Raw genomic sequence first — 12,340 nt, 5'->3', positions numbered from 1 at the left:
CTGCCCAGGATGGAGCACCCTTGCCCACAGTCTAGGAAGAGCAGTGCTGCCCAGGGAAGACTTTGGCGTGGAAAAACAAGGGAGAACCCTGCTCCTTACAGGCAGTTTGCTCCCAGAAAGACAAAAGGGAGAAATTAAACAGAGTAGAGAAGTTATCCTTCTTAAATATACCATTTGGATAAGTCATTCCTCTCCAAGGAGGGAGGAAGTGAGGGCCAAGTGATGCCAGGATGGTTTGGGGAAGATGCATTGCCATGGAAACCAAAGGATGCAGAAGAGGTACCCTTGCCTAACACTGACTTCTTTATAATCTCCAAATAGAGAGTGCTAGTTTTATGAGTTAAAGCACACATGGATTGTTAATTATAAAGCCACTTCTAATCAAAGTGTGTGGAAATGTTCACAGGTTGTGTGTACAGTGCATTAATGTTTCCTTATACAGAAGAGGATTTTTTGTTTGTTTTCATTGCATTCCAGGGACCACTGTACGGAGACCTCTGGGACCAGAATCTCCGGGGCACTTGATTCTCATGCAGATTCCTTGGTTCTATTTTCAAATTCACATCTTGGGTCTGGAGCTGGCACTTTGCATTTTTAACTATGATCCAGGTGATTGCAAGCCAATTTAAGTTTGTGAAACACTAATGGAAATCCTAATTATCTAAATCAATTTTCGTTTTCTTGAAAACTCTGTATGTTCCAAATATACACTGTTTGTTCATTTCCAGTAATAACTGGAATTGAATTGTTGCCTCCAATGGATTTGGGAACTCTCATTTTGTACCAGAGATCAGTGTATTCATTTTTCAAAATAATTAGCAAAAAGCTCAGAATTTGAGCTTTATGCACTAAGAGGATTTTGTGTGATCTGTGATCGAATATGAGTGCAGTGGCTTGATAAAGTTAAATAGCTTTTTAATTTAGAATGTTTTCTTTATTTGAGATACCAAAGATTTATTAAATAGTCCCAAACATAAAAATAATTTATTTCACATTTTATGATTTTCCCTGGGAATTACCATTGAAAAGCTAAGAAATATAAACAATTTTTACTGAATTCTGAAGTTCTATTTTATTTTTTCCTTGGCCTTTTTTTTTGTCTGAGGAAGTCATAGCTATTTATAAAGTGGAAAAGCAACAGAAAAATATTCCTCAATATTTAAAATGTATTAAATAGGCAAATGTTTAAGAACATTTCTTTTCCATGAAGTAAGTCACACCAAACAGCAGAGTCTATTTTCAAAAATACAAAAACTCTTCTATATATGTGCTTCATGTAAGTTGTCTTAGCCTGTTCAGGCTGCTATAACAAATTACCATAGGCTGTGTGGCTTAAACCACAAACATTTATCTCTCACAGTTCTGGAGGCTGGAAGTCTGAGATCAGGGTACCGGCATGGTCAGGGTCTGGTGAGAGCCCTCTTCCAGGTTGCAGACTGCCAACTTCTGTTGTGTCCTTACATGGTGGAAAAAGATCTAGGTAGCTCTCTGAGACCTCAGCCTCACAACCCAATTACTTCCCAAAGACCACACCTCCAAATACCATCGTATTAGGATTAGGGTTTCAACATATGAATTTGAGGGGAGCACAAACATTCAGTGCATTGCACGCAGATCAAAAATCTCAAAAGTCTCCAAGGACCCTTCCCTCATCCTCCCATTTAAAACTGCATGCCCCTGCCCTTTCTTCCAGGACCTTCTGACCCCCACTCTGCTTCATTTGTCCCCATAGTACATCGTTACCTTCTAATAGACTTTATTTTGTTTAAGGTCTGCTTAGTTGTTTTTGCTTCTGGGTGGTTCACTGATGAATACCTCATCCCGAAATAGCACCAGAACTTTGTAGGTGCTCAACATTAGTTGAACGAATTGAATACAGTTCGGTCAGAGTTTCAACGGGTTATAGCCCCTGCTAGATGGGGTCCTCAGGAGGAGGAGATTGCTTTGCATGGATCCCCATTCCCTGCACAATATGCCAGGGTCTCTGCTCCCCTTGTGGTGGTGAAATCTTTTCTGGGGCATTCACTGCCAGACAGGTGCATATAGGAGGCAGAGCAGGAACTAGCACCAACTGTCCATGACCAGAGGCCAAGAGAGGCCAGCTAGTGGAGTTTTCAGTGAATGAGAAGGAGCAGATTCTTTATTGCTTCTCAGGGTGCCTAATTTTGTCAAGGTGTTCCTGAAGAAAGTCATTTAATACAAACGTGGCCAACCAGATCCACTGTTCCTTGCATGAATTGGTTTAGAACTCTGCAGGGTATGTTTAAAATACTCTTGATTCCTTATAAAATATTTTAGGAAAATAAGTGGAGCCCTATTGAAGGAACTCCAATTTGAGATGAGGGGGGCTTCAAACTCAGTCCCTGAACACATACCCTCATCATATGTGCTCCATGTTTAATAAGAACTATTTGGAGAACTGACAAAGAAGCACTTCAGAAGTGTATATTTGTTATGGAGTTTCTTCTTTTTTATACACAATCATAGTACATCTACTCTCTGCCTTACATTAAGCAAGATGATAGTGATATTGGAAAAACAAAAAATGGCAAACATTTACCTGAGCCTGGTGCTATTCAAAGTACTTTATATGTTATTATCTCATTTAATCCTTGCAAAAACTCAATAAGTGTATATTCCCATTTTCCTCATTTTATTTTATTTATTATTTTTGTGGTATTCATGTCAACCATATCCTTACTGATTTTCTACATGTTTAATCTATCAATTACTAAAAGACGAGTGTTGAAGTCTCCAACTATAATAGTTGTCTATTTTTCTTTTTTTTCCTATCAATATTTGCCTCATGTATTTTGACATTCTGTTGTTAGGTATATACATGCTTAGAATTGTTGTCTTCTGGGAGAATTGACCCCTTTATAATTAGGTAATGCTCCTCTTTATAATTGATAGTTTTCCTTGTTTTGAAGTCTACTTTGTCTGGAATTTAGCTACTTCAGCTTTCTTTTTTTTTTTTTTTCTTTTTTGTTTTTCTTTTTTGTTTATTGCAGTAACATTGGTTTATGACATTGTAAAAATTGCAGGTGTACATCATTGTACTTCTATTTCTGCATAGATTACATCATGTTCACCACCAAAATACTAATTACAACCCATCACCACATACATGTACCGAATTATCCCTTTCACCCTCTTCCCTCCCCCCTTCCCCTCTGGTAACCACCAATCCAATCTCTGTCCCTATGTGTTTGTTTGTTGTTGTTATTATCTACTACTTAATGAAGGAAATCATACGGTATTTGACCTTCTCCCTCTGATTTATTTCACTTTGCATTATACCCTCAATGTCCATCCATGTTGTCACAAATGCCTGGATTTCATCGTTTCTTATGGCTGAGTAGTATTCCATTGTGTATATATACCACAGCTTCTTTATCCATTCGTCCCTTGATGGGCACTTAGGTTGCTTCCAAGTCTTGGCTATTGTGAATAATGCTGCAATGAACACAGGGGTGCATGTACCTTTACAAATTGGTGTTTTCAAGTTCTTTGGATAAATACCCAACAGTGGAATAGCTGGATCATATGGTAGTTCTATCGTTGATTTTTTGAGGAATCTCCATACTGTTTTCCATAGTGGCTGCACCAGTTTTCACTCCCACCAGCAGTGTATGAGAGTTCCCTTTTCTCCACATCCTCTCCAACACATATTGTTTCCTGTCTTGTTAATTATAGCCATTCTGACAGGTGTGAGGTGATATCTCATTGTAGTTTTGATTTGCATTTCCCTGATAGTTAGTGATTTTGAACATCTTTTCATGTGTCTGTTGGCCATCTGTATATCTTCTTTGGAGAAATGTCTGTTCAGGTCTTTTGCCCATTTTTTAATTGGGTTGGTAGCTTTTTTGTTGTTGAGATGCATGAGTTCTTTATATATTTTGGAGATTAAGCCCTTATCAGAAGTATGGTTTGCAAATATCTTCTCCCAATTGTTAGGTTGTCTTTTCGTTTTGTTGATGGTTTCCTTTGCTGTCCAGAAGCTTTTTTTTTTTTTTTTTTTTTTTTTTTTTTGTGAGGAGATCAGCCCTGAGCTAACATCCGCCAATCCTCCTCTTTTTTTTGCTGAGGAAGACGGCCCTGGGCTAACATTGGTGCCCATCTTCCTCCACTTTATATGGGACGCCGCCACAGCATGGCTTACCAAGCAGTGCGTCGGTGCGCGCCCGGGATCCGAACCAGCGAACCCCGGGCCGCCGCAGCGGAGCGCGCGCACTTAACTGCTTGCGCCACCGGGCCAGCCCCAGAAGCTTTTTAGTTTGATGTAGTCCCATTTGTTTATTTTTTCTATTGTTTCTCTTGCCCGGTCAGACGTGGTGTTTGAAAAGATGTTGCTAAGACTGATGTCGAAGAGCGTACTGCCTATGTTTTCTTCTAGAAGTTTCACAGTTTCAGGTTTTACATTCAAGTCTTTAATCCATTTGGAGTTAATTTTTGTGTATGGTGTAAGGTAAGGGTCTACTTTCATTTTTTTGCATGTGGCTGTCCAGTTTTCCCAACACCATTTGTTGAAGAGACTTTCTTTTCCCCATTGTATGTTCTTGGCTCCTTTGTCAAAGATTAGCTGTCCATAGATGTGTGGGTTTATTTCTGGGCTTTCGATTCTATTCCATTGATCTGTGTGTCTGTTTTTGTGCCAGTACCATGCTGTTTTGGTTACTATAGCTTTGTAGTATATTTTGAAATCAGGGAGTGTGATACCTCCAGCTTTGTTCTTTTTTCTCAGGATTCCTTTAGCTATTCGGGGTCTTTTGTTGTTACATATAAATTTTAGGATTCTTTGTTCTATTTCTGTGAAAAATGTTGTTGGAACTTTGATAGGGATTGCATTGAATCTATAGATGGCTTTAGGAAGTATGGACATCTTAACTATGTTAATTCTTCCAATCCAAGAGCACGGAATATCTTTCCATTTCTTTGTGTCTTCTTCAATTTCTTTCAGAAATGTTTTATAGTTTTTGGTGTACAGATCTTTCACCTCTTTGATTAAGTTTATTCCTAGGTATTTTATTCTTTTTGTTGCAATTGTAAATGGGATGGTATTCTTAATTTCTCTTTCTGCTACTTCGTTGTTAGTGTACAGAAATGCAACTGATTTTTGTATGTTGATTTTGTATCCTGCAACTTTACCATATTCGTTTATTACTTCTAAAAGTTTTCTAGTGGATTCTTTAGGGTTTTCTATATATAAAATTATGACGTCATCTGCAAATAGTGACAGTTTCACTTCTTCCTTTCCAATTTGGATCTCTTTTATTTCTTTCTCTTGCCTGATTGCTCTGGCTAGGACTTCCAGTACTATGTTAAATAGGAGTGGTGACAGTGGGCATCCTTGTCTGGTTCCTGTTCTTAGAGGGATGGCTTTCAGTTTTTCACCATTAAGGATGATATTAGCTGTGGGTTTCTCATATATGGTCTTTATTATGTTGAGATACTTTCCTTCTATACCCATTTTATTCAGAGTTTTTATCATAAATGGATGCTGTATCTTGTCAAATGCTTTCTCTGCATTTATTGAGATGATCATGTGATTTTTATTCTTCATTTTATTAATGTGGTGTATTACTCGATTGATTTGCATATGTTAAACCATCCCTGCATCCTTGGAATAAATCCCACTTGATCATGGTGTATAATCTTTTTAACATATTGTTGTATGCGATTTGCTAGTATTGTGTTGAGGATTTTTGCATCGATGTTCATCAGTGATATTGGCCTGTAATTTTCTTTTTTTTTGTGTTGTCCTTATCTGGTTTTGGTATCAGGGTAATGTCAGCTTCGTAGAATGAGTTAGGGAGCTTCCCCCCCTCCTCAATTTTTTGGAAGAGTTTGAGAAGGATAGGTATTAAGTCTTCTTTGAATGTTTGGTAGAATTCACCAGGGAAGCAGTCTGGTCCTGGACTTTGATTTTTGGGGAGGTTTGTGATTACTGTTTCGATCTCCTTACTGGTGATTGGTCTATTCAAATTCTCTACTTCTTCTTGATCCCGTTTTGGAAGGTTGTATGATTCTAAGAATTTATCCATTTCTTCCAGATTGTCGAATTGGTTGGCATATAGCTTTTCATAGTATTCTCTTATAATCTTTTGTATTTCTGAGGTGTCTGTTCTCCTCTTTCATTTCTGATTTTACTTATTTGTGCCTTCTCTCTTTTTTTCTTGGTGAGTCTAGCTAAAGGGTTGTCAATTTTGTTGATCTTTTCAAAGAACCAGCTCTTGGTTTTATTAATTTTTTCTATTGTTTTTTTGGTCTCTATTTCATTTATTTCTGCTCTGATTTTTATTATTTCCCTTCTTCTACTGATTTGGGGCTTTGTTTGTTCCTCTTTTTCCAGTTCCTTTAGGTGCATTGTTAGATTGTTTATTTGAGATTTTTCTTGTTTGTTGAGATAGGCCTGTATCGCTATAAACTTCCCTCTTAGAACCGCTTTTGCTGTATCCCATAAATTCTGGCATGTCGTATTTTCATTTTCATTTGTCTCCAGGTATTTTTTGATTTCTTCTTTGATTTCTTCATTAACCCAGTCATTGTTCAGTAGCATTTTGTTTAATCTCCACGTATTTGTGGCTTTTCTGATTTTCTTCCTATAGTTGATTTCTAGTTTCATACCGTGGTGGTCAGAAAAGATGCTTGGTATTATTTCAATCTTCTTAAATTTATGGAGACTTGTTTTGTGGCCGAATATGTGATCAGTCCTGGAGAATGTTCCATGTGCATTTGAAAAGAACGTGTATTCTTCGGTTTTTGGATGGAACGCTCTGTATATATCTACCAGGTCCATCTGTTCTAGTGTGTCGTTTAAGGCCAATGTTTCCTTATTGATCTTCTGTTTGGATGATCTATCCGTTGGTGTAAGTGGACTGTTAAAGTCCCCTACTATTATTGTGTTACTGTCTATTTCTGTTTTTATGTCTGTTAATAATTGCTTTATATATTTAGGTGCACCTACATTGGGTACGTAGATATTTACAAGTGTTATATCCTCTTGTTGGATTGTTCCCTTGATCATTATGTAATGCCCTTCTTTGTCTCTTTTTACAGTTTTTGTTTTAAGGTCTATTTTGTCTGATATGAGTACTGCTACCCCAGCTTTCTTTTCATTGCCATTTGCGTGGAGTATCTTTTTCCATCCCTTCACTTTCAGTTTGTGAGTGTCTTTAGGTCTGAAGTGTGTCTCTTGTATGCAGCATATATATGGGTCTTGTTTTTTTATCCAGTCAGCCACCCTATGCCTTTTAATTGGAGCATTTAGTCCACTGATGTTTAAAGTAGCTATTGATAAGTATGTACTTACTGCCATTTTTTAACTTTTTTTTTTTTCTCAGTGTTTTAGTAGTCCTTCTCTGTTCCTTTCTTCTTCTATACAGAATTGATGGTCACTTTAGTTTGACCTCTGTCTGAAAGCTGTACTCTTAACTCCCCTCCTCCCTCCTTTTATGTTTTTGATATCATATCTAACCTCTTTTTTGTGTATTTGTATCCATTACGTTCTAATCATGGAAATAGATAATTTTTCCTATTTGTGGTCTTCTCTTTTCCCCTTAAATCAGTTCCTTTAACATTTCTTGTAGCACTGGTTTCTTGGTGACAAACTCCTCTAATTTTTGCTTATCTGGGAAAATTTTGATCTCTCCTACCATTTTGAATGATAACCTTGCTGGGTAGAGTATTCTTGGCTGTAAGTTTTTTCCTTTTAGCACTTTAAATATATCGTGCCATTCTCTTCTAGCCTGTAAGGTTTCTGCTGAGAAGTCAGCTGATAGCCTTATGGGATTTCCTTTGTATGTAACTTGACATTCTCTTGCAGCTTTTAGGATTCTCTCTTTATCTTTAATTCTGAACATTTTGATTATGATGTGTCTTGGTGTGGGCCTCTTTGGGTTTATCTTGTTTGGGGCTTTGTGTGCTTCCTGTACCTGGATGTCTGTTTCCTTCCTTAGGTTAGGGAAGTTTTCATCTATTATTTCTTGAAATAGATTCTCTGCCCCCTTGTCTCGCTCTTCTCCTTCCGGGACACCTATAACACGGATGTTAGTGCGCTTGATGTTGTCCCAGAGGTCCCTTAGACTGTCCTCACTCTTTTTAATTCTTTTCTCTTTTACCTGTTCACCTTGGGTACTTTCTTCTAGTCTTTCGTCCAGCTCACAGATCCGTTCTTCTGTATCCTCTACTCTGCTTTTGAGTCCCTCTAGTGAATTTTTCATTTCCAGTATTGTATTCTTCATTTCTGATTGGTTCTTTTTTATATCTTCCATTTCTTTGTTGACATTCTCACTGAGTTCATCTATTCTTCTCCCCAGATCAGTGAGCATCCTTAACACTCTTTGTTTGAACTCTCTGTCAGGTAGGTTGCTCATTTCTGTTTCACTTAGTTCCTTTTCTGGGGTTTTGTCCTGTTCCCTTACTTGGAATGTATTCCTTTGCCTCCTCATTTTGCCTCTTTCCCTGTGCTTGTGTCTACGTATTAGGTAGGTCAGCTACGTCTCCTGCTCTTGGATAGGTGACCTTATGTAAGTGATGCCTTAGAAGGCTTCCAGTGTGCTTCCCTCAGTTCTCAATGTTCCAGGGGTGACCCCTATGTGGGCTACGTGTGTCCTTCTGTTGTGGCCTGTTTGCTCTCCCTGTAGGTGCCCAGGGAGGCTGAGTTATGCTCCTGGCCAGCTGTTGTTATGCTCAGCTGCTTGTAGTTGTTGTGGGCCCTTCAGTCTCTTTATCAGGTGTGGGGAGCCCCAGCACAGTTGGCTGCAAGTTCTAATACCACATTTGTGTTGCAGTATTTCTTTTAAGTGAGTAGGCCCCCAGCGTAGCAGGTTGTTAGGCTCAGGGCCTTACAATTGCTGTAAGCCTCTAGCCTATTAGGTCTCTTGTCAGCTCTCTGAGGATTGCAGCTGGGTGGGGCTGGCCTCAGGCACCAGAGCACCCAATCGTTTCAGGCTTTGGAAGGTGGGGCAAACCTCCTATGTGGGTCTTTGAGAAGCACAAGTCTTCTGCAGCTGACAAACCCTGCCGCCCACAGGTCCACACACACAGTCAACACAGTCCTGCCCAGTGTGCGTGCCCCGACCTTCCCAAGCGGACCCAGTCTCTCCACGGCAGGAGCCCCACACACTCTGCCACCGCCCCACACTCTCCACCCGCTCCTTGTGCACACCCTGCCCCGCTCAAGTCGGCTCAGTTGCCAGGCTGCAGAGAATCCAGTCACCAATCTATGCAGGCCCACAAGTTGCCTGAGGGCTTGTTGTTGGGTGGGGCCAGTCTCTAGGGTGGGCTGCCTGCCCTGGCTGAGCTGGATTAAATCGGTGCTCTAGCGGGTGGGGCAGACCCTGGGCTAGCAGGCCTCAGGGAGAACTCCAATGGTGTCTGTGTCAGCACGCCCACACCAGGCCACAACAATGGCCGCCGCCAATGTCCCAGTCCCTGGAGAGGTCTCACCCCTCACTGAGATGCACTCAGGGCCTGTTAGGTGAGTCTCTTTTCACCACAGCACTGTGCACCTTTCTTTCTGGTGATTTTAGGATGCTTTCTGAAATGGGTGAGTTTGCGTGCGGGCCCTTTAAGAGCCAGTTTTAGTTTCTTTGTGAACCGGGTTTTCTGGGGGTGCTCCCCAGTGTTTTAGTAGCAGGCAAAGTCAGATATTATGCCGCTGGTCTCGATTGTGCTGGGTCCACAAAATGCCCACAGCGGGGGCGCTCCCGGCTCAGGGCCCCGCGTCTCCAGGGAGGCTGTGGACCTGTGAGCTGCTCCCGGCGGCCGTGAAGCTGGCGGCTTGTGAAGGAGGCGTTTTTCCTCTCCAGAAGGGAGTCTCTGCCTCTTCCACCTCAGCCAGGATTGTCCGTTGTTGCAGGAGTTCCTCTTATGCAGTTTTCAGTTCTGTCTCAGGGGTAATTTTTCCACGAGTAGCTGTAAATTGGCTGTGTCCACGGGAGGAGGTGAGTTCAGAGTCTGCCTACGCCGCCATCTTGACTCCGCCTCTCAGCTTTCTTTTGATTAGCGTTATTATGGTAGATTATTCTCTATTCCTTTATATTTAGCCTAAATGAGTCTTTATATTTCAAGTGCATTTCTTGTAGACAATATGTACTAGGTTCTTATTTTTTTACCCACTCTGACAATATCTGTCTTTTAATTGGTGTATTTAGGCCATTCATATATTTTTTTAATTTATTTTTTGTTTATTGCAGTAATATTGGTTTATAACATTGTATAAATTTCAGGTGTATATCATTATATTTCTATTTCTGCATGGATTACATCATGTTCTCATGTTCACCACCCAAATACTAATTACAATCCATCACCACAAACATGTGCCTAATTATCCCTTTTGCCCTCCTCTCCACCGCTTCCCCTCTGGTAACCACCAATCCAATATTTGTCTCTGTGTGTTTGTTTGTTGTTGTTATTATCTACTACTTAACAAGTGAGATCATAGGGTATTTGACCTTCTCCCTCTGACTTATTTCACTTTGCATAATACCCTCAATGTCCATCCATGTGGTCACAAATGGCTGGATTTCATCGTTTCTTATGGCTGAGTAGTATTCCATTGTGTATATATACCACATCTTCTTTATCCATTCATCCCTTATTGGGCACTTAGGTTGCTTCCAAGTCTTGGCTATTGTGAATAACGCTGCAGTGAACACAGGAGTATATGTATCTTTACACATTGGTGTTTTCACGTTCTTTGGATAAATACCCAGCAGTGGAATAGCTGGATCGTATGGTAGTTCTATCCTTAATTTTTTGAGGAATCTCCATACTGTTTTCCATAGTGGCTGCACCAGTTTGCACTCCCACCAGCAGTGTATGAGACTTCTCTTCTCTCCACATCCTCTCCAACACTCGTTGTTTCCTGTCTTGTTAATTATAGCCATTCTGACAGGCGTGAGGTGATATCTCATTGTAGTTTTGGTTTGCATTTCCCTGATAGTTAATGATTTTGAACATCTTTTCATGTGCCTGTTGGCCATTTGTGTATCTTCTTTGGAGAAATGTCTGTTCAGGTCTTTTGCCCATTTTTCAATTGGGCTGTTAGTTTTTTTGTTGTTGAGATGCATGAATTCTTCATATATTTTGGAGATTATCCCCTTATCAGATGTATGGTTTGTAAATATCTCCTCACAATTGTTAGGTTGTCTTTTCATTTTGTTGATGAGTTCTTTGGTGTGCAGAAGCTTTTTAGTTTGATGTAGTCCCATTTTTTTTTGTTTTTTCTATTGTTTCTCTGGCCCGGTCAGTCATGGCTCTTGAAAATATGTTGCTAAGACTGATGTCGAAGAGCATACTGTCTATGTTTTCTTCTAGAATTTTCATGGTTTCAGGTCTTACGTTCAAGTCTTTAATCCATTTTAAGTTAATTTTTGTGTATGGTGTATGGTAATGGTCTACTTTCACTTTTTTGCATGTAGCTGTCCAGTTTTCCCAACACCATTTGTTGAAGAGACTTTCCTTTCTCCATTGTGTGTACTTGGCTCCTTTGTCAAAGATTAGCTGTCCATAGATGTGTGGGTTTATTTTTGGGCTTTTGATTCTATTCCATTGATTCGTGTGTCTGTTTTTGTGCCAGTACCATGCTGTTTTGGTTACTATAGCTTTGTAGTATATTTTGAAAACAGGGACTGTGATACCTCCAACTTTGTTCTTTTTCCTCAGGATTCCTTTAGCTATTCGGGGTGGTAGCTGACCTACCTAATACAGAGACACAAGTGAAGGGAAAGAGGTAAAATGAGAAGGCAAAGGAATACGTTCCAAGTAAGGGAACAGGGCAAAACCCCAGAAAAGGAACTAAGGAAACAGAAATGAGGACCCTACCCCACAGAGAGTTCAAACAAAGAGTGTTAAGGATGCTCACTGATCTTGGGAGAAGAATGGATGAACTCAGTGAGAATGTCAACAAAGAAATGGAAGATGTAAAAAAGAACCAATAACAAGTGAAGAAAACAATACTGGAAATGAAAAATTCACTAGAAGGACTCAGAAGCAGAGTAGAGGATACAGAAGAATGGATCTGTGAGCTGGACAAAAGACTAGAGGAAATCACCCAAGCTGAAGAGATAAAAGAGAAAAGAATTAAAAAGAGTGAGGACAGTCTAAGGGACCTCTGGGACAACATCAAGCGCACTAACATCGGTGTTATAGGTGTCCCAGAAGGGGAAGAACGAGACAAAGGGGCAGAGAATCTATTTGAAGAAATAATAGCTGAAAACTTCCCTAACCTAAGGAAGGAAACAGACATCCAGGTACAGGAAGCACACAGAGCACCAAACAAGATAAACCCAAAGAGGCCCACACCAAGACACATCATAATCCAAATGTCCAG

General features: G+C 40.0%; 1 protein-coding gene across 1 annotated transcript in view; it reads left to right on the top strand.

The window, feature by feature from the left end:
* Positions 1 to 9,323: 9,323 nt before the first annotated feature.
* Positions 9,324 to 12,340, top strand: part of KCNIP4 (potassium voltage-gated channel interacting protein 4) — a 207,812-nt gene continuing 204,795 nt past the window's right edge. Inside the window, exon 1 of the mRNA XM_058546815.1 lies at positions 9,324 to 9,481. Coding sequence (XP_058402798.1) covers positions 9,424 to 9,481 — 58 coding nt within the window. The 5' untranslated portion in view covers positions 9,324 to 9,423. The remainder of the gene's footprint in view (positions 9,482 to 12,340) is intronic.

Source organism: Diceros bicornis, chromosome 8 (genome assembly GCF_020826845.1).
Source record: "Diceros bicornis minor isolate mBicDic1 chromosome 8, mDicBic1.mat.cur, whole genome shotgun sequence".
Taxonomy (NCBI): domain Eukaryota; kingdom Metazoa; phylum Chordata; class Mammalia; order Perissodactyla; family Rhinocerotidae; genus Diceros; species Diceros bicornis.
This window is presented reverse-complemented; position numbering and strand designations above follow the sequence as displayed.